Source organism: Equus przewalskii, chromosome 18 (genome assembly GCF_037783145.1).
Source record: "Equus przewalskii isolate Varuska chromosome 18, EquPr2, whole genome shotgun sequence".
Taxonomy (NCBI): domain Eukaryota; kingdom Metazoa; phylum Chordata; class Mammalia; order Perissodactyla; family Equidae; genus Equus; species Equus przewalskii.
Window position 1 is genome coordinate 26,131,462 of NC_091848.1, and position 23,147 is coordinate 26,154,608.

General features: G+C 40.8%; 1 protein-coding gene across 7 annotated transcripts in view; it reads right to left on the reverse strand.

Moving 5' to 3' along the window:
• DGKG (diacylglycerol kinase gamma) overlaps nucleotides 1-23,147 on the reverse strand; it is a 236,133-nt gene that overhangs the window by 134,401 nt on the left and 78,585 nt on the right. For all 7 annotated transcript variants that reach the window (XM_070582487.1, XM_070582490.1, XM_070582486.1 and 4 more), the window contains 4 exons: nucleotides 20,662-20,738; nucleotides 12,409-12,574; nucleotides 11,763-11,825; nucleotides 414-584 (listed from right to left, as the gene is read on the reverse strand). In XM_070582487.1, the coding sequence (XP_070438588.1) occupies nucleotides 414-584; nucleotides 11,763-11,825; nucleotides 12,409-12,574; nucleotides 20,662-20,738 (477 nt within the window). The remainder of the gene's footprint in view (nucleotides 1-413; nucleotides 585-11,762; nucleotides 11,826-12,408; nucleotides 12,575-20,661; nucleotides 20,739-23,147) is intronic.

The following is a 23,147-nucleotide window of genomic DNA, read 5'->3' on the forward strand; positions in this document are numbered from 1 at the left end:
TTAAAGAGTCACTTGGGCATGGAATAGGGGAGGGAAGATAGATGTGGAATATTGTTCCTTGAAAAATCTACTAAGAGGAGGCAGCCGCTTTCTGATTGGAGGCTTTGCAGAAGTCCTGCCAGCAAGAGAAGGGAGTCTTCACCACTTGCAGAGACCCCTTCCCTTTCAAATCCTGGTTCTCAACATCAAGATTTCAGATGTATCTCCCACTCTCTAGACAACAGGTACTGTGTCCCAGGGTGGATTCTAGGAGATGCTCCTATCTGCTGGTGACAGGCCGTAGACCTCCCTCAAGGAGGCAGCACCCATACCCATGATCCCGGATCAATCTCCAGCATGTTTAGAAAGATAGACAGGACACTGGCTCTTCCTGTAGGAGAAAGTCAAAGTCCCTTGACAGGGCGAGTACTTACACTCTAGCTTATCCTGAGGTCTCCCCGTCTCCAGCAGGGACAGGTAACATACAACATCCTTCAGGTACACTATGGGGGATTCTGAGCCTGAAGATTGAGCAACAGGGTTTCCCAGAGGGGTTGCAGCCACTTGGTCTTTAGCTGGCACCTGCTTCTCAGTGATTTTTGATTCTGCAAAGGCAAAAGGAAAGCATCCAAGGACATTTAATGTTTAGTAAATATTATGTTTCCCCATCCTTTTCATGGTAGAGGCAAGAATTTTATATAATTATCTTCAAAAGCTTTGGTTACATAGATATGACCAAATCGATGGCCCTAGAAATCCAGTTTGTGGAGTTCATACTCTCTGAATGGACTCCATTCTGACCCCTTTAGAATCTATATCCTTGTAAGAAATCCATCTATATTCTGAATTTTCAGAAAAAAATGGTAGTGATTTTTAGTAATATCAATAGCCAACAGGCAAACATCATTTAGCCTAACTTTTTGGAACACACCCAATTTGTAGAGGTAATTTTGGCTAGGATTCCAAAACCCAGACTATTGATCATTTACCAATGCGCTCTTTCACAATTTTTTTCTGGAATACATTTAGAGATAAATAAAAAGATGAATATTCAAAAGAAAAAAACTGAGTTTTAAAATCAACTAATTTACGGAAACTAGGAAGAATTTTGACTAACTACAAGCCAAATCAGTTGGAGTAAGAAAATGCAGAAGTAGCTTATTATGCCACAGGAATAGGGTAAGTTTTCCCTCTGAAATTTTCCTTCTCAGAGGTAAGAAAACTCTTTGTCCCTTCCACACTTTTGTTCTCTGATTCAGAAGTATAAGGTTATTACCAACCAGAAAACCAGGCACTTATATTTTACCATGTAAATTATGCATTTTTGAGGCACTTTGAGTGCTATCTGTCTTCCCCTAGCCACTCTATATCCAGTAAGAGATTGCAACTCACAGAAAACACAGGAAAAAGTAAAAGGATGATTGACAGTGAAAAATCCAACTTAGGTGTTGTAATACCACCAAGTAATAAAGTGCTGGAGGCACAGGCAGAGGGAGAGAGAGCCTTGATAGTAATGCCTGCTGGGAAAGGCAATGTACTAGTACACTCTTCATTCAGAGAGCCAAAGTTCCAAGCAATGGGAGCAAACATTCCATCTCAGGTCTGTGCTGGATGAAAGCCTACAGGTCAGGTCCTGGTCTGAAAAGGGAATTAACCATCATCCAGACGGACAGTGTGAGAGACCAAAGGTTACTGACACACTCTGTATTTTACAAAGGGCCCCATAAAGAGAGCAAGATGAAGCCTATGAAATAGAGCTGCAAAACAAGGAAAGGAAGCTTCATCCTGAAGTCTCAAAGGACTCAGATCTTTGGAAAGAATTTCCTACTGGACAAGACCCTCAGCAGGTTGCAAAGATATACTCTCTATTAAACAGAAACAGAAAGTCTTAGGGGTGAGCAAGTTGAGATGAAAATACAATAGGATAAGATTAAAAAAAAGATAATGTGATACAGGGAAATTGCAACGAAGTTGCATAAACAACAGAAGTATTAAAATCATCACTGGAGGAAAAGTTATGGAAAAACACAATAATATATAAGACAAATGCGAGAAGTCCTTTATACAGGGTAGACCATTATACCCCAAGTTACTGTTATATCCTTAGATTATTCATCCATTAAAACACTATTGCAATGACTTCTATGTCAACTAAATTGGATTAATAGGGACTAGATTTACCCTCACACCTGAAACAACTGAAAAGCTGGACAAAAAGATATGGAACAATGGTTTACAGGACATTGAATGTGGCCAGCACAAAACAGTGGTCCCAAGAGATGGGAAACAAACGACGTTATCCTCACAATTGCCACATCCTACTGTCTGGAAAGAGTTTCTAGGCCACGGTGCAGAGAGGGCGAACCCAGGCAGATCCAGGTAGTTTCTTTGAGTTGAAGAGATAGAGCTGGGAATCTGGTGAGCCCAAGGTGGCTAGAATTCACAGATCAGAGAGCTGAAGAGGAGGGACGTGCACATAGAAAGAACTCTGAAGATCTGCAGAAGGTCCCTTTGAGTAATCAGCAGAGAGATCCTCTCAATTATTTTGCTGAGTAATGACTAGCACACATGCATGAGGAAACCACCTGAGGCTGGGGAAAGAACCAGAATTAGAAATAACAATCCTTGGAATTTCTGCACAGGGAACCAAGAATAGTGTTTATTTCCACCAACCAAGGTAGAAAATCCCCAAAACTCATGAATCATTAGGTAGACCACTCAGAAGAGTTCTGCCTTGGTAGCTGAGCAAAATTAGCCCAGAGTAAATGCCTCTCTGGTCCTCTTTAACAAAGCTTTAAAAGCTTGACTTAAAAAGATCAAACTATTTCCAAGTAACCTAACTGTATCCCAAAACAAAGCTCAAGACTATTTATAGGACTATAAAAATATCAAGTATCCAACAATATCAATATCTTGCATCCAATAAAAAATTTCCAGGCATGCAAAGAAGCAAGAACATATGAACAATAATAAGTAGAAAAATCAACTGAAATGCACCAAGAAATGACATAGATGATAAGATAGACAAAAGCTTTAAAACAGTTATTACAACTGTATTCCATATGTTCAATAAGTTAGAGGAAAGACTGAACATGTTAAGCAGGGACAGGAAAGACAGAAAAAAATACCCACATCAAGTGTCTAGATATGTGTTAAATGAAAAATGCACTGAATGGGATTAACAATAGATTAGTCATTGCAGAAGAAAAGACTAGTGAATTTGAAGTATAGCAATAGAAACTATCTAAAAAAACTAAAAGAAGAAAAAAAGAGTACCATATCAGTGAGCTGTGGGACAACTTCAAGTAGACGTAGTCAAATAAACATGTAATTGGATCATCTGAAGAAGAGGAGAGAGAGTCAGGAGCAGAAAAAAGTTAAAGAAATAACGGCTAAAATTTTTCCAAATTTGTTGATATTTGATAAAAACTATAGAACTTCAGATCCAAGATGCTCAGTGAACCCCAAACAAAAGAAACATGAGTAAAACTACCCAAGAAACATCATAATCACATTGATAAAAATCAGTGATAAAGAGGAAATCGTAAAAGAAGTCAGAGAAAAAAAGACACACGTACAGAGAAACAAACATAAGAATGACTGTAGTTTTCTTATTGGAAACAATGGAAGCTGGAAGCCAGCAGAACAACATCTTTCAAGTACTAAAAGAAGAAAACTATCAACCTAGAAATTTTTACTCAGTGAAGTGTCTTTAGAAAAAAAGGCAAAATAAAGACTTTTTAGATGTACAAAATTGTATAGAGCTGCACTATAAGAAATGGTAAAGAAAATTGTGTTAGTAGAATTATACCATACGGAAACCTGGATTTACACATAAGAATGAGGAGCACCAAAACTGGTAACCGCATGGGTTAAGAATACTTTTCTTATTAGTTAAATCTTTTTAAAAGATAATTAACTATTGAAGGAAAAATAATAACAATGTATTGGGTGCTTTATAATATAACATACGGAGAAGTAAAGTAAATGACAACAATAGCACAAAGACGTGGATGCGAGAAATGGAGGTGTACTGTAAATTTATTATAGTATATGCAAAGTGGAATAATATTACTTAAAGGTAGACTGTGAGAGTTAAAACAATCACTAAAATAATATGACAAAGAGTTAAAGCTAATAAGATAAAAAAGGAGCTAAAATGAAATCATTAAAAATATTCAATCAATTTAAAAGAAGGCAGAAAAAGAGGAAAAGGGAAAGAAAGAACAAATGGGATAAATAGAAAATAAATAGCAGGATGGTAGTTTTAAACCTAACCATATCAAGTATCACATTAAATGTAAATGTTCTAAAAGTTTAACTAAAAGGCAGAGATTTTTAGATTGGATTAAAAAAAAGATCCTACTAAATGCTTCCTATAAGAAAGTCAGTTTAAATATAAAGACACAAATACATTAAAAGTAAAAGGATGAAAAAAGATTTACCATGGTAACACTAGTCAACTAGAGTGGCTATATTAATTATGAATACAATTATAATAAAGTAGACTTCAAATCCAAGAATATTACTAGGAATAAAAAGAATCATTTCATAATGATAAAGAGGTAGATTCATTAAGAGAACATAATAATCCTAAATATTTATGCATCAAATAACAAAGCTTCAAAATGCATGAAGCAAAAACTGAGAGAACGGCAAGGAGAAACAGACAAATTCACAATTACAGTTGGAGATTTCAACACCTCTTTCCCAACAATTAATAGGTCAAATAGATAGAAAATCAGTAAGGATATAAAAGGCTTGAAAAACACTACCAACCAACTTGACCCAACTGACACTTATAGAACGTCTCATCTAACAACAGCAGAATAAATATTATTTTCAAGTACTCATGGAACATTTGCTTAGATAGACCACGTGCTAGGCCATAACACACATGTCAATAAATTTAAAAGGATTAAAATCATACAAAGTATGCTCTCTGTCTGCAGTGAAATTAATTAGAAACTAATAATAGAAAGATATCTGGAAAATCCCCAAATATTTGGAAACTAAACAATACACCTCTAAGTAACTCAAAGGTCAAAGAGGAAATCATAAGGTATTTTGAAATAATTGAAAATGAAAACACAGCACATCAAAATTAGAACTGAGCACCTATACTAGAAATAAAAAAGTCTGAAATCAATGATCTCAGGTTCCACTGTAAGAAACTAGAAAAAGAGCAAATAAAAGTAAGAGTAAGCAGAAGAAAGAATATAAAAGGATCAGAAAGGAAATAAATGGAATAAAGAAAACAGAAAATCAACAAAGAAAATCAGTGAAACCAAAAGTGGTTCTTTGAGATCAATAAAATTGACAAATCTCCAGTCATACTAATGAGGAAAAAAATGAGTGAAGGCACAAATTACCATTACCAGAAGTGAAAAAGGTGACATCACTATAGATTCAACAGATATTAAAGAGTTAATAAGGGAATATTGTTAACAATCTTGTGTCACTAAATTAGACAACTTAGATGAAATGGACAAATTCCTTGAAAGACACAAAATATCAAAGCTCACTTAAGAAGAATAAATAACCAGGAAAGCTTATTAAAGTAGTTGAATTTAAGTAAAAAAGGAGTTGAAATTAAGTAAAAGAACTTACCACAGAGAAAATGCCTGGCAGAATGTGTTCACTGGAGAATTCTACCAAACATTTGAGGAAGAGATAATATGAATTCTATACAAATTTTTTCCAGAAAATTTAAGAGGAGAGAATCCTACCCAACCAATTTTATGACACTAGCATTACTCTAAAGCCAAAACCAGAAAGAGACATTACAAGAAAAGAACATGCATGCCAATATCCTTCATAAACATAAATTCAAAAGTTCTTAACAAAATTTTAGCAAATTGAACCTAATAGTATATAAAAAGAAATTAAATAAGACCTAAATAAATAGAGAAGTATACTCTGTTTAAGGATAAGAAGACCCAATATTGTTAAGATGTTAGTTCCCCCCAAATTGATCCACAAATTCAATGCAATCCTGTTCAAAATCCTAGCACATTTTTTGTAGAAAGTGACAAGCTGATTCTAAAGCTCACATGGAAGTGCCCAAGATCTGGAATAGCCTAAACCACTCTGAGAAACAATAAAGGTGAAAGACTTACACTACCTGACTTCAAGACTTAGGAAAGCCACAGTAATCAAGACAGTATGTTATTGGCATCAAGATAGACACACAGGTCAATGAAAGAAAATAGAGTCCAGATGTAGACCCACACAGATATGGTAAACTGATTTTTGATAAAAGTGCCAAAGTCAGTCAGTGAAGAAAGTCTTTTCAACAAATGGTGCTGGGGAAGCAGGATATCCATACGAAAAAAAAAAAAAAAGGAACTTTAATCTATACCTCCTAGCATATAGAAAAATCAACTCAAAATGGATTATAGACTTAAATGTAGAGCTTAAAACCACAAAACATCTAGAAGAACATAGGAGAAAATCTTTGTGATCTTGAGTGATGCAAAAATTTCTAAGATACAACACTGAAAACTCAATCCATAAAGGAAAAAAGTGATGAGTTTGGCTTCATTAAAACTAAGAAATTTTGCTCTTCAAAAGACACTATTAGAGGGGGCCGGCCCCGTGGCCAAGTGGTTAAGTTTGTGCACTTTGCTTCGGTGGCCCAGGGTTTCGCCAGTTCAAATCCTGGGCGTGGACATGGCACCCCTCATCAGGCCATGCTGAGGAGGCATCCACATAGCACAACTAGAAGGACCCACAACTGAAAAGACAAAACTATGTACCGGGGGGTTTTGGGGAGAAAAAGAAAAAATGAATAAATAAATAAATAAAATTAAAAAAAAACAAGACACTGCTAGAGAATGAAAAGACCAGTCACAGACAGGAAGAAAATATTTACCGTAACATATTTGATGAAGGATTTGTACCCAGAATATATAAAGAACTGTCAAAATTCCATAAGAAAGCCAACAACTCAATTAAAAAATGGGCAAAAGCACATGAAAAGATAGTCAGCATCATTAGTCATTAGGGAAATGTAAATTAAAACCACAGTGAAATACTACTATATACCTATCAGAATGGCTAAATATAAAAAGACTGTCATGCTGAGTGTTGGTGAGGATATGGAGCAATGAGAACCTACCTACAGTGCTGGTGGGTGTGTAAAATGGCCTAACCACTTTGGGAAAAAACTTGGCAGTTTCTTATAAAGTTAAATACATATCTACCGTATTACACCCAGTCATTCCACTACTAGGTCTCTACCCAAAAGGAATGAAAGCTGTCCACACAGAGACTTGTATAAGAATGTTCATGTTTTATTGTAATAGCCAAAAACTGGAAACGATCCAAGTGTCCGTCAACAGGTGAATGGATTAAACAAATTGTGGAATATCTATCTAGGTATTGGGAATATTAACCAGCAATAAAAATAGATTAATTATCGATACACAAAATAATATGGAAGAATTTCAAATAATGCTGAATGAAAGAAGCCACATCCAAAAGAGTACATACTGTATGATTCTATTTATATAAAATGTCAAAAACACAGTCTCATCTGTAGTGACAGCAAGCAGGTCAGTGGTTGTATAGAGATGGGGGTAGGTGGGAAAAAAGAATTACAAAGGAAACTTTTGGCAATGACGGATATCTTCATTATATTGATGTAGTGCTGGTTTCTAAGTGTATACACATGTAAAACTTACTAACTATGCCCTTTAAACATGTGCAATTCATTTTATGCCAATTGTACCTCAACAAAGCTGTTTCAAAACATTACTAGAGACTTTTCCCAAAGATCCTTGAATTACCAGCCCTATAATTGGGCCTTGAACCATCGTTCTAATTTTCGTTGAGGTCTACTGGTGTCCCTCCTCTTCCTGCTGCCTTACATGGAATACCACTAACCTACAGTCATCTGAGCACATCCCTCGGGGACTGCCAGTAATAAAAGACTAACACCTTCTTCCAGATTACAGAGGTTCTTTCCTGATGTCATGTCACAAACTCTTTCACGTGTGGGTTCTTGGGTAGACCTGACTTGTTCCGCCTTCTCTCTTAGTGTTGTTGCCTTCCAGTTGGGCAGTGTGGCATACAGGACAGAGCAGCAAGCTAGGGGCTCTAGCACTGGGTTTGTGCTAAATGGTGTGTGATCTTGCACAAGTAGGCTACTCCTCCACTTCAGTTTTCTCATCTGTTAAAAGAGGGACTTGCATTAAAATTGATGTTTACTCAGTCTTAAGCAATGTAAGAAATGTTTGTGAACACAATGTTAAGCAAAAGACAAAGCTGGATCCAAAATTATGTATACAGTCTGGTCCTAGTCCTGTAAAAATTTTTAGAAAAAAAGCCCTATAAGGATATGTGTATGTGTGTGTGTGCAAGTGCGCACGTGTGTGTAATTGCATTGGTAGGATTATGGGTGACTTTGTTGTTTCTTTAGCTTTTTTATGTACTGTTCAAATTTTCTACAATGTGAGTGTGTTACTTTATATAATTGGGGAAAACTAAGAAAAAAAATTAAGGGACTTTCCTTGAGACTCCAATATTCCGAGTTGCTGAAACATCTCAACAGCATGAGAAACTAAATAAAAACCAGGAGACTGAAGTTCACTTTGCGTATCCCATTTAGTCCTGGGCATTCAGGAAGGGGTGAATTCAGCCTTTCCGAAGCTGACATCCTGATGATGGCAGATTGCTCAGGGCTCTGAGCTGACGTTTGGATGCAACGAAAGTCCTTCTCTGCTGTGATTATGGACATAATCATGCACCCACCTGGCTCTGGGAAGGAAAAACTTGAAGGGAGTGATTCTAGATCTGAGTTTGGAGATTGATCGAATAGGCCTAAATAGGTCATATCAAATGAGGATCTAGTTTCTTCCTCTGGCTTCTGCTTGTGCAATAGGAAAAGGGTGATATTTTCAACAGATGGCCTGATCTAAGGTGATTCCAGAACTTGGCTCTTCCTTGCTGCCAGAGGCCCCTCTCTGTGGTGTCTGCCTGGCCCTACGTTCTTGTTTCTGGCGAACAGGGTCATCTAATTAAGACATCTGTGAAAGGTGTCCTCACGGGAAAAGGATTTTGACTGTAAATCTTGAATCACAAAAGGAGATGAAAAAATGCTACACGCTTCCCCAGGCCAGCCGTCAGATAATTGTCCTTTCGTGATTTGACCGTAGGAGACTGGTATTTCCCCATAAACAAGGAAAATGGTGCATCACAAACCACTTGTCCAGGAGGAAATCTCTGGAAGTTGTTCTCAGACCCAGAAATGATATAGACATGACAAGTAAGCACAGTGGTCAAATAAGTTAGCCAACTTCCATTATCATCATCAATTATCTTTTCTCAAATATCACTTGATAACAGCATACCCACTAATTCCTTCCTTGGTACCTCAGAAACTTCAGCCACTAAAACAAACCCCACCTAGAATCTGGAGCCTTAGGGAATGAAGTGCAATTTCTCTCAGGTTCCTCTTGAAGTTTCAGATACTGGGACTAAGAAAGTTCAGGGTAAAGAATTTGGGGCCAGAGGCTTTTCATTGTTGATTTTCTTACTGAGACTTTAGAATCTCAAAGCTCTCAGTTTCACCCTTTCTTTTCTACCATGAGAACAATTTATGTCATAATATGCCTCTACTATTCCACACAGGATTCAAGACTTATTTATGACTCAAATCCTTTAACCAAGGGACCATGGACCAAGCATGGCTGGATGAGGTGCTAGCAGCAGGGTGGGTGAGCCCATACTTTGTAGAATTTTGACCTGCTACTGTCCCTGAAGCCCTTAGGAAGACATTGATGCTCTTAATCCTTGCTTTGTGGAGCTCCATGAGCAGCCTGGAATTTGCTGAGCATATTGTCCAGAGACAACTCTTCTTTTCCAACCATGCTCTGCTTTCCATCCATCGTGAATTTTTTATCTCATCAGTCCTTCAGTTAAACACTGAAAACTTTATATTACTTCTAGTTGCCCTTTTTGCTGTAACTGGAAAAGAGATTAGAACTACATCTAGTATCCACTTGAAGAAATTCTCTTGTTATGGATCTCTGTTACAATTAGGTCTCCTTCAGTTGTATTATCTCTTATCTATCATGTTTTTTATATATTTGAAAGATACTTAAAACTGCATTCTTTATCCCCTGGGCACATCCTAAGAGCTGGAATTCACCAATGTGTATCAATCTTTTCCAGAAAATAATGCAAATGCAATAAGGTCTGACTCTGAGTCTTCGTATTTGAAGCTCCAAGAGCAACCGTGAAGAGGAGAGTCCCTGAGGGGGTTCTTCCATGAGAGTAGGATGTTCAGTTGACACACTTGGAGACTGAGGGCACAGAATAAAGGAGATCTTGACAGACCATGTGGAGTTAAGAATAGAGTGTGCTTTGGGAGGGTGGCCTGAATAATAATTGCTAATATTTATTGAACATTTACTATGCTTCAGGCAGGCTCTAAGCATTTTACACGTGTAACTCAAACTTCATATCAAAACTTATTATCATTTCAGGTTACCAGTGGAGAAACTGAGGCACAGAGACATTGTTCAAATATACTGAAGGTTACAGAGCTAGGTAGTATCAGAGCTGAGTGTCAAACCCAGGCAGTCTGTCCCCGAAGTCCAGATTCTTAACCAATATGCTTATTGCCTGCCCAACTTGGGTTGATAGTGTACAGGAAATTTGTATGAGATCCAAGATCAGAGGTCAAGGAAGATAACCTTTGCTCTTTCCAGTTTTCCTAGGAGCCTCTGCCTGAGGGCTTGTGCCTGTCAATAGCCTGTCAGCAGAGGAATGGGTTCCCAGTGATAAATGTGCCAGGCAAGGTTCTATATCAGTCACGGCGCAGGAGTGGACCCACAAACAGCTAGGCACCACTTACGGAGCTGCACTGAGACTGCAGCCTTGGTCATTCCATCGGGAACTAACCAAAATGGTGCCTTTACATAGAGGCAAACCTTAGTCCAGGCACGTCAAGAGAGGCCACTCCTTCCTCTCTTGGTGTAGGAAAGAGCAGGGGCTTTGAGCTTGGATAATTCTGGATTAAATTCCCAGCTCCATATGTCACATAGTGGTATATAATCTCTTAAAGCCGCAATTCTTCAATGTGTAAAGTGGTACGACTGTGAAGGCCAAGTGTAATATGTAATAAAGCAGGTGCCTGGCAAATAGATCTTCAGAACATCATCCAGCATCCCCTTGCTCCTCCTCCCAATGTGTTCAAACAGAGCACGTGAATATTGTTGAAAGTCAACCAGAGCACTCTCTTACCCACTTGCCCTCCCCCTGCCAGCCATCCACTGGTAGAGTCATCTGTACCTCAGCCCTAGAGCCATCTCTTTACATTCTCTCTCTCGCTCTCTGTCTCCCTCTCTCTCTCTCTCTCTCTCTCTCTCTCACACACACACACACACACACACCCACACCCACACCCACACACCCACACCCACACCCCACACACACACACACACACACACACACACAGTCAAACCCCTATCATACAGCTTCTCCTTAGAAGGTTCCCCTTTTCCCCTCTCTGGCCAGGCAGACCTGTCAGAAGTAAACATTTAATGAACTGTCCTGAGTCTGGATCTGCCCTTGCTATCAAGTGAAGCAAGAATCTTTGTCCAGCCTCAGAAGCCTAGTACATTTGAGTGGTGGGGACCCCAGAGATGGAGGCAGACAAGATCTGCCCAACGGCATACAATTATATGAAAAACAAAACTGCTGGTTAGGTTTCTGCCTCCACCCAAGGATGAGGTATTCCCAACTCCTCCCTCGAAACTTGTATTCCAAAGACTCACCGGTATCAGGGGCACAGGCCTCATCTGCTTTGGCAGCATTATCCGCATTCTGAATGCTGGACTCTGGGGAACAGACAGAAGATGCAAAGACCAGTCCATACCCTCCAGCTTCTTAGAGGGGCAGGGGCAGACCTTCTCCTGAGGTCTGGATCACTTAGGTTGTATCAGTGTCTCTGAGTGTCAGCTGGGTTCATGCTCACTTATTGGGGTTGGCTGTGTCTCCCTCATTATAGCCGAAGCTCCAGGAAAAAGTGCCCACTCCTTACTCTTCCTCTGACACTGCCAGGCTAGTCCCAGAATGGATACTCAAGCTGAATGTGCTTCATTCATGGACTGGCAGCCTTGATAGGAGGCTCTCTCCACCTGCCATATGTTAGTCTGTGCCTCTTCTTTCCCCCATCCTCCCCTCTGATCCTGAGTGGCAGGAATTATGTCCCTTTTTATTCCTCTTACTGAGAGAGTCATCAGACAAGACTTCCTTTGAGCCTATATGAGGAAAGGAGTCCTCATCCCCTGGTCCCCATTTCCCACCCTATACAGAAGTCCCTGGCTCAGGGGACCCCCTAGGAGTGCAGCCATGGCTGTGGCAAGTGGATTAGAGCTACAAAAATCTCCCTTCTATCTTGGGGAACTCTGGTCTATGTACCTGGGCCACTGGCCTCGCTGTTGCTGGTCTCCTCCTTTGGGTGGTCAGGGATCTCTTGTCTGGGCTTCTGGCTGAAGGCCAGGAAGAGATGCGTGCTCAGTGGCTGAGGCAGGTCCACCTCCAGGTATGCCCTCATGAACAGCTTGAAGACCTCATAGCCAACTGGCTGAGAAAGGACAAAGAGGGAAAAGTCAGTGGAGAGAAGCAAGGAGACAGAAGAGGGAGAGGAGGAAAAGGAATCGGGGAACTGGCAGGCGAGAGAAGTGGAAAGGGAAGCAGAAGAAAGCGTAGTGATTGGTGGGGCAGGAATGAAAAGGCCAGGGAGGTGATAGAGAATGACAGGCACAGAGAGCAGAGAGTAGGATATAAGAAAGAGAAGACACTGGTGGTTGCACATTGAGGTTTGGGGGGGTGGGCCTGGTGCCACAGGAGGCTTTTGGAACAAGACACATCTAAATTTAGGTAGAAAAGGGGTGAGGGAGAGTGAGCGCTGGGGAGGAGGCCACAGGGGAGGGTCACTGCCTCAGTCCAGGCCCATGAGAGGGACTTGTCTGTAATGAGCAGGACTAGGTCAGTGCCCCGGAATCCAAGGGAAGATGAAGAAGGATGTAGTTGGAAACACGATGGAAAGAAATGGCTTTTTTGTAGTATCTCGATTTCCTGCCTGTGCTGTGAGGGATGTGATTCCTGAGTATTCAGGTCTCAGAAAAGGGGAAAGACCTGGAAGAGAAAGAGACAGGCTCCATCCTTCATTACTTTCATAACTGACCTTCCCTGGACAAGCCTCAAGGTAACAGGGGAGGGTGTGCGTCTGGCTCAGCGGCTCTCAAAACATGTCCTTGTGAAGGTTTTAGGCACCGGGAAAAGAGCCGGAAGCCAAGGACAGAAGGTAGAACCAAGAAACATGCCAAAAACTAGAACCTCTCCCTGCTGTATCTCTCCCAGTGCTGCCTGGCTTCTGGCCCCAGGCTGGGAGCCACCATGCCAGGCAGGGCTGCTTCACTCAGCAAACACTCAACAACAACAGTTTGCAGTGAGTCATCACTGGCTTGTGCTTTGATGGCATCAGATTCTTCATCAAATCGGCAGATGCTCCTGGAAATCATTTGAGGAAGAACTACTTCAAGATCTGCTGTGCAGGCTTTTGTGAATAATCACAGCCATGAGAATAAAATCCCTTTCCGGGAGCCTACTCGGCTCTCCTTCCAAAACGTTATAGCATTTAACCTCTTGTCTCTTCAGGCAGATCTGGGAGCCTTCCCAGACGAGAAGCTGGCATGTGTACAATCAGGTTTGGAATACAAAGTCTTGGCCCTAAAAACAAGTGATGCCCTCCCGACCCCACTGGGAGGGAGCTCCCAAGGCAGTTTCTACTTAGCTCCCTGCTAGACTGTTCTATACATCTCCTTTGCAGAGTGGAAGAAGCTTGATTCGTTTGGACAGAGGGTAACGTGGGCTCTTATCAGATGAAGAGACCTCTAAGCAAATGGTGGACTCACATTTCTTTGTGACAGTTACCAATCTCTCTGTCTCTACCTGTCTGTCTTTTCTATCTCTGAGTCTCTGCGTGTCTCTCTTTCATCCTCTTTCTGTCCCTCTCTGTCTCCACAGCCTCATCACCTCAGAATGTCTCTTCCTCAACACCCTTCTCCTTTCCCTCAGTACACAAGAGCAAAGCCTTTTCCTCCTGCTTTCCAAATGGAATCCACCACTTTGACCTTTGACTCTACCCTCTCTGTCTGTGATGGCGTCTCCCAACATCTGCGTCTCTCCTACCTGCAGGCATGTTCAAGGTCACTATTTCAAAGAAATTGGTGGCTGCTTGAGCTACTAGCCTGTCCTTCCTCCCTTCCCCTTCAAATTTCTCCAGACAACAGTAGCCTCCTCACCTCCTTAATCTCATTCAGTTTGGATTCTAGCCCATCACTTCTGAACTTGCTCTCTTGAGGGTCACAAATCCAATTGTCTCTTTTTACACTTTCTCATCTCTGGCTTCTCTGCAGCATTCCAATCTCTCACGTTGAAACTCTCTATTTTCCATGGTGTTGTGCTATTTTGGATCACTTCTGCTTTGATTTGACTATTTGCTGAGAGCACTTTATTTCCTTTAAAAGGTTCTTTTACATTGTCATTCTATTTTAATTGACAAGTATTGTTTTACAATGTAGTTTTGAGTTCCAAAATGTCCTGTTAATCTTTTTTGGTTAGCATCAAATTGAAAACTATCAGCATAAAATATTTCTGGAAAACAGACTGTACTAAATGATTTAATAAAAAGAAAGTTCAGTTAAACAAAGTCTAACATAATGCTTTAAAAAAAACCAAAGCTGAAGGATCATCAAATGAGATCAAGAGACCTCATGACTGGTCTCAGCTCTACCATATTTTCCCCCTTTTATGAACCTAAGTTTCTTCTTTAGCAAATCGTGAGTGCTGGACTAGAAGATCTCAGGCTCTACACGTCTATTAGCTGCCTCTCTAAACCAGGCCCTCTTCCTGACCTGGCAGTTTCTGTTAATGTCAATGACACCATTATTCTCCCAATACTCCAGGCTCAGCTTTGAACTCCTAGTCATCTGAGACTAGTTCTTGTCCCTTCCTTCTGTTCACTGTTCTTTTGCAACATCTGTCACATCCAGGTCTTTTTTGTGTCCATTGTCCTTCTGCCACCACCCTGACAAGGGGTCTATTGAAGGCCCCAAAGTTCCTGGTTTCAGACTTCTGTTTCATGCATCCTACCAGACCAGCGCAGTATCTCTTAAAGGCTTCTTTGCTTCCACCTCTATTTGTTGGTCCTCCCATCTTATTCATCTTTGCCAGGTTGATCTTCCCAAAGCAAAATTCTGATCAGATTGCTTCCCTACTCAAAAACCTTCCATGGTTTCTAATTGCCCATTGGAGAGTTGAGATCATTTGTCTCCAAACTTTTAAAATCAGGTGCTCTCTATTACATTTTTGAGCGTGTGTTTCCACTTATCTTCATTTATAATTATATACATGTACCACTATGCTCTTCTACTGGACGTTATAAAACATACACAAAAAATAAGTTAGAAAATAGAAATTAGATTAGATAAAAATCAGTGTAAATAGAAGGTCTAATAGGTAGTGTTCCCACAGTCCAATGGATCATCTTGTGCATCTTCTGAGCCTTTTGGGATTCACAGCCCTTCCATAATCCCACTCCAACCTAGATTTGTGGCCACTTCAAGCTCTGAGACCCTTAAGTCTTTTCTCCTATTATTCCTTATGTATACCTCCATAGTTTGTCCAGACTGTCTTCTGTGTTCTTTCCTGGCCCAACTTCCGTGCACTTTACGTGAACTGCTTCCTTCTCCACTTGTTAAAATTCTAGCTATCCTTTAAGCCCCAACCCAGATGCCACCTCCTCCAGGAAGTCTGGTATGATCTCCTATGCCTGAATTGTTATACTTTTCGACCTTGGTTCCTGTCTAGGGACACTCATATCTGCTGCCCTCTATTAACGTATAGTTGTTTGTGACATACCTTAGTTCCTCATCTAGATCTAGAGTTCCTGGGAGGTAGTGAAATGTCTTATTTCATCTTTGTATCCGCCATCCCATCTATCACAGTGTTTCCTGATAGGCATTTTAATGGATGTTGGGTTTCTAATTGGTACACTTGACTGTGACCAATTATTGTAGAGTTCATTCAGTCAACATACATGCACTGAGTCTCCTAGGTACAAGACGCAGAGCTGGGCACCAATGAGGGTCACGCCGGTGAATTAGGCATGGGTCCATACCTTCAAGAGACTCAGCAATATATGGTAAAAGGATTGAAATAACTGTAATATAGAGTCAGCAGTGGTGAGTGCTCTAGGAAAAGAACTGACAAACTGTTATGAGAACTTATGAAACAATGATGATTGAACACATGTCCATCCATTTATGTCCCTATCCTGGGGAACAGGATGGCATAGAATAAGCACAGAAACACAGAGCATTCACCCCAGAAGAGCTCAGGGGACTAGATCTCCTTATGTGGCTGAGGATCTGGGAGTTCAGTGATTGCACCAGCCAGCTAGCGGCAGAGTAAAACCAGAAACCCAGTCTGACTCCTAGTCCAGTGCTCCTGCTACTGTATCTGTCACAGGTCCCAGTGCTGATGTCACACTCCCTGCACTCCTTCTAAGCACCCAAAGATCAGTAGGCAAAGAGATGTGACTATGTGCCACTCTCAAAGTGATATCTGGGTTATGAGAGAGTAAGTTCTTTATGAGCACGGGTCAGGCTCAGAGTAACTGCTTAGTAAACGTGTGATGGGTAGAGAGTAGCTGGGTACCATTCCCAAACCAGATAACCAACCACTATGAGGCACGTTGGCAATCCTCTGAGCCCTGGAGTAATATCCTCGGCACTGCCATTGTTCAGGCCTGTTTTTTTCCCAGAAACTGCAACTTTCATGCAAGAACTAGCTGGGCAATTGCCTTTGCTGCAATCTGTTTAAAGAAAGTTATTTCTTACCCAGGTCAGGAAGGGAAGAGAACTAGATGGAGAGTTTACTGTGCATCAGGCATGTTACATCTGTGATCTCACTTAAGTCGCATAACAACAATGTGAGGGAGGACTATGACAGTCATTTTGTGGATGAAAAAATTCTGAGAACATAAATAACTTGCTCAAAGTCATAACGCAAGTAAGAGAGCTGGGCTTTATGCTTAGATGTGTCTGAGTCTAAGGTCATGATGCAACAAAACCACCTGCCCCTTTGGCTCCCCTGTATTCTTGTCCACCTTCTGGTTGTCTTCAGCTGCACACTATTCTCCAGAGAATCATTCAGTGCTGATAGGTAAGGGCATGCTTGTCAGGACCAGATGCAGCCCTGCCACTCTGCAAGCTTTTATGCCTGGCCTCGCTTTTCCAGCAACCTGCCCCTTCCCACAGCTAATTCATTTCTTGTTGAGACATTTTAGCAGCAGTGAGCCATCAAGCTCGAGAGAAATTAAACCCTTGTTGTTTCCCCAACCCCGTGCCGGGACATTACACCTACTAGAAGCCAGCCACACTGTGAGAAAGAATGAAAATCAGAGTGACAAGCTCTCCTGGGACACAATGGTGCCAGGCATACAGAGTGGGGGCCAGCCTGATGGAGGTGGGGGTGGCAGCCTGCTCATAACAGCCAAGCTGCTCCCTGCTTCTGAAAGCTCCTGTGGCCTTCACACCCTCGGTGGCCTTGACCAAATTGTTCCCCTCCCACTCATCAGCCCCAGGGCAGACGGGCTGATTAGCAGCCCCCGCCAGTCTTTGTTCCTGTGTTTTTGGAGTTGGGGGTAGACGGTTGGGGGGAGGGGGTAGCAGCAAGTTCTTTGCTGGCTCTGCCATCTTCTCTGCATGGCTTCTCCTCAGGAATGTTCTTTGAAACCGTGCATTCTCAATCTGGCTCCTGTTCCAGGAACCTTTCTCCTACTTCATTCTCCTGGTGATTGGTGCATTTTATCCAAAGCCCCTCTCAGGTGTACCCCGAGGGCATGGACTCTGTTGATTCACTACCAGTACCCAGCAGAGAAGGAGTTGACTCAAGGTTTGTGGAAAGGATGACAATATGAATAATAAGCGGCTAGCCTCATCCCAAGTTTGTCCTGCTGATCAGTCACTTTTCTGCAATTAGCTCTCATAAAAGGACCCAGGAGCAGGGAAGAGGGAGTTGAGTTTAAAATATTCAGGGGAAAGGGGAATAATAATGAGTACCATTTTTTAAGTGTCTTGTAAAGCGTTAGACACTTTGCAAAAATTATCTCATTTAATCCACTGATCTGCAGACTTCAGGGTCTTTCTTTGGTTGTTGTTATCTTCAGGTTACAGATGAGGAAATTGAGGCTCATAAAGGTGAAATATTATTCAAAGTCACAGTGCTGGTTGGCAGGTAGGAGTCTAACCTAAGACCACTTGACTCCAGCGTCATGGTTCTTAAACTTGACCCTGCCAGTAGGAAATAAGTTCCAGAGGGCAGGAACTGTGCTTCCTCATCTTAGTATCTTCTGCAGTGCCCAGCACAGTGCCTGGATGCTCAAGAAATATTATATGAGTTGAATTTGAAAGTAAGGGAGGTCTTGCATTCATTTTTACATTCAACGAATATTTGTTGAGTGCCTGCTATGAGCCAGATACTCTTCTGAGCACTGAGGATACAGCAGTGAACAAAAATGTTCTAGTGGGAGAGAGGGACAATTAAATAAATAAGTTATATAGTGTGACAGATGGTGAGAAGTACTAAGGAAGAAAATAAGGCAGAACAGGAGGATAAGCGGTGTCAGGAAAGAGGGCTTAACATTTTAGATAGAGAAGGTGACATTCACTGAGAAGGCGATTTAAGCAAACACTTGAAGGAGGCGAGGGGAGGAACAATGTGGATATCAGGGGAAGGAACACGGCAGGAAGAGGCAAAAGCAACTGCACAGGTGCTGAGGTTAGAGCAATTTTGTCTTGTTTGACAGAATCAAGGAGGCTGATATGGCTGAAAAGGAAGGAGAAGAAGGAGAGTAGCAAGAAATGAGGTCAGAGAGTAGGGAGAGGTACAGATTGTAATGATCTTTTTTTTTTTTTAAGATTGGCACCTGACATGAGCTAACATCTGTTGCCAATCTTTTTCTTTTTTTTCTTCTTCTTCTCCCCAAAGCCCCCCAGTACATAGTTGTATATTCGAGTTGTACGTCCTTCTGGTTCTGTTATGTGTGACGCCACCTGAGCATGGCTTGATAAGCGGTATTAGGTCCGTATCCAGGATCCGAACCAGCAAAACCCTAGGGCTGCTGAAGTGGAGTGTGTGAACTTGACCACTTGGCCACTGGGCTGGCCCTGTAATGATCTTGATTTCAACTCTGAGTAGGAGGTAGGGGGAACCATCAGAGATTGTCAAGCAGAGTAGTGACATGATCTGACTTAAGTTTTAACAGATTGCTTAGGATGTGTGTGAAGAATAGACATTAAAGGTCAAGAGCAGAAACAGGGTGCCCAGTTAGGAGACTACTGCAATAATCTTGGCAAAATATAATGGTGTCTCGGGTCAGGATGGAAGCAGTGCTGGTGGTGAGAGGTGGCTAGATTTTGGGTATATTTTGAAAGTAGAAGTGACGGGGTTTGTTGATGAATTGGACGTGGGATGTGAGAGAAAGAGAAAAGTCAATGATGACTCCATAGTTTTAGGTTGAATAACTTGAAGAATAGAGTTGTCATTTACTGAACTGTGAATGACTCTTGGAAAACCAGATTTCAAAGGGAAGATCAAGGAGCTCAGTTCAGCTCATGTTAAGTTTGAGATGCCTGTCTGATTTTTTAAGTGAAAATGTCAGATAGAGGGGAAAGAGGAAAATCAGAGAGTGTAGTGTCTTAAAAACCAAGTGAAGAGTGTAGAGGAGGATTTCACCAACTGTGTCCAGTGCTGTTGAGTAAAATGGCTATTGAATTTAGCCATGTGGAAGTCCTTGGCTATCTTGACTAATGATTTTAGAGGAGGGGTGCAGGTTACACTCTGATTGAAGGGCTTTCAAGACAGTGGGAAGAAGAGAAATTGGAGACCATGAGTATAGACAAATCTTTTGCACAGCTTTGCTGTAAAGGACAGGAAAGAAATGAGGTGGTAGCTTGAGGGAGAAGTGAGGTCAGGAGAATGTTTTTTAATGTAGGAGAAATAACAGTATGTTTATATGTTGATGAGAAAAATCTAACATATAAGAGAAAGCTGATGTGAAGGAGATAGAATAGAGAGAAATAGGGAAACAGAGAGATAGAGATAGAAATAGGTAGAGGTAGAGATAGACAGACATAGAGAGGAATGCATTGCTGAAGCAATGCCTGTCAAGAGACCAAAAGAGGATAGGATTGAATGGACAAGTGGAGGGTTGGACTTAACGAAAGCATGGAGAGCTCATTCCTAGTTACAGGAGGAAAGGTATGTAGGTGGGCGAGGATCTTGTGGAAGATCTCTTCTGATTGTTTCTATTTTATCAGTGAAGTAGAAAACAGTTGATAACTGAGAATGAGGAGAGGAGTGAGAGATTTGAGGAAAGGGGAGAGGGTATGATGTAGTCTTCTAGGACAGTGAGAGGGTGAACGGAGATGGGAAACATACAACTCCAGCTAGTACCAATGGCTCACTTGAGACTTAGGAGAAAATACATTGAGAAGCAAGTTCTCAATGAACTAAGGTGAGCTAAACTTCCAAGAGGGGAACATATTATGGAAAAGCTGGGACATGAGGTTTTTTAAAGGCATGAAATGGAAATTTTCTTACCTCATGTGGGTCATATTGTTTGAGGCTCCCACCCTCATTAAATTCAGCCAAGACATCCTTTATCTTCTTGGAAGAATCTGGAGAGACATAATGCACATGTGAAACATTGGTGAACAGCTAATGAGAGATGGCCAAGAAAATTCTCTCTGTCTAACCTTGTTAATGATGAAGTGGCCCCTCATTTCCAGGACCATATGAAGAAATGTCACCTTTATCTGGCCTTCTGTCCTCTCATTTCTTTTTTTCGGTATATTCTCTCTTGCTGTAGGACCTATCTTTCTAAAACAAAAATCTGATCAGATCATGTCCCTGCTCAAAACCCTTCAATGGTTCTCCATTTTTCCAGGATAAAGCCTAACCCACTTAGTGTGGTGTTCAAGTACTTGGTGATCTTATCTAGCCTGTTCTTTATCTCTTACCTTAACCTTCCATTCACCCCACTTTTCAGCCACATCAAATTGCATTTCCAGAAATGCCTGAATATACTGTGTACTCTTTCATGGAGTCTCTTCTCTGTATTGCAAACTTCACTCAATTCTCAGTACCCAGCTCAAATGTCAACTCCTTGGTAAAGTCTTCCTTTACCAGTCAGAGTTAATCATTTCTTCCCCTGGCTCATACATAACTCTGTAAATAGCACTTGTCATATAGTGTTATAATTACTTACTAACTTTCCTCTTGCTCATCTCCTGCCTCAGTTCTACCTTGAGAGCGGTAAATGTAACTCAAAAAGTGAGCCTTGGATATACACCAAGGTTTGACAGATAACTAGTGTTCAGAAAAGCAATATATTAGATGGTTGAAAAAACATCTGAGCAGAAATTTTAAAATATTAAAAATTTTGTTAATTAAATAGGAGGGGTGGGCATCAAGCCCAGTGGGGCTCTGTCCTTGGTGCTGAAACAGAGACTCAGGGTTCATGAAGCATGGTGGTTTAGAAAATTCTATTTTCCATAAAAAATAACTCAGAAACTACTGGAGAAAATGGTGGCTTCTTTTTTCTGAAGTTCTGTAAGGGAATTGGGATTCAAGAAAATAGAGTCAATAATTGTCATTATAAACACATCCTGAGTGCATTCTGTGTAGTTACCAGCACTCTAGATATCAAAAAAAACCAGGGTTTCTGTGCTTTCTCTGTCTTTCAATATTGTGGATAATTAAGAGCTTCCAAAACTCCATTATTGTCACTATTTAAACATCTGAGCAAAGGGCAAGGTCATTAAAAGCTGACATAATGTTCTTTTGTGTTCAGGCTCTTTGTATAGATGGCTTTGCTCTCTTAGGCCTATGTAAAGTAGATGTGCTCACAGTCTGGGATGTTCTCCATGGCTTTGCTGACTTGGATTCAATCAAGCACAAGTTATAATCATTTCAGGATTGAGACATATTGAAATGCCACAGGAAAATACTGCTGTTGCCTAAAAATGGACATTTCTTTCTGAAATTCAAAACAGATGTCGAAAAACTAATAGCTCAGTAAGAGCCAGGCAGCAGATGCCATCAATTTGGGCTGCTTCCATTCAATTCAGAAAACACTATGGAGGGTAAGATGCTGCAAGGTACTGTTGATGAACTAGTTGAGGAGATGATCCGAATCACTGTGGTAATAATAGCTACTCTGTATTGGGGACATTTACTGCATATTCTCATATATTCTCCCCTACCAATTCATACAAATTTGGTAATATTTTCTTCAGTTTATAGGTGAAGAAGTTGAAATTCAGAAAAATCAAGCGATTGTCTAAGAATCAGGGTTTTAACTCAGGTCTAGTCAGGCTCAAAAGTCTATATTACTTAAGCACAATTCACTATTACTTCACAAACACTTACTAACATGAGGAAAAGTGTAATTAATTCTGTGGCAATGATATGAAACTATGAAGCACAGAGCATGGAAGAAGTAAAATGAAGAGGGAGAAACTAAAATCAACGTGAGAGTGGTTTTGGGGTGGGGACTGGGGATGCCCTATGAGGGAGGTAGCATTTGAGCTGTGATGTCAAGAGTGGGTAAGGTTTTGAAAGTCAGACATGACGTGGAAAGGGTATTCTCAGAAGGGACAGGGTGAACAAAGGTGTGGAGATGGACACCACTGTACATTTAGGAGAAGTTAAAATCAGAGAGTAGTTTGGGGCAAGATTTGAATATCAAGTTAAGAACACTGATTTGAAGTTGTTAAAGATTTTTTGAGTAGTGGAATGACATAACCAGGTCTCTGTTTTCTAAAGGCAACTCTGGCAACAGAATGAAAGAGAGTTTAGAATTGGCCAGAGCTAAGTTAATGTCACACATAAATTATATTTAAGTTATTCTATGAACAGCTTAATTGTTTAGAAAAAAAAATCTATATTTTAGAATCTATTTTACGGGGAGATTTTCAGCTCAGAAAGAGTGGTCAAGTTGAAAAAAAAATGTGCAAATTTTTGAGCATGGGTACTCCTGGTATGGCTTCTGTAAGAGAAGCGTAGAGCCAGCATTTTGGTTGAAA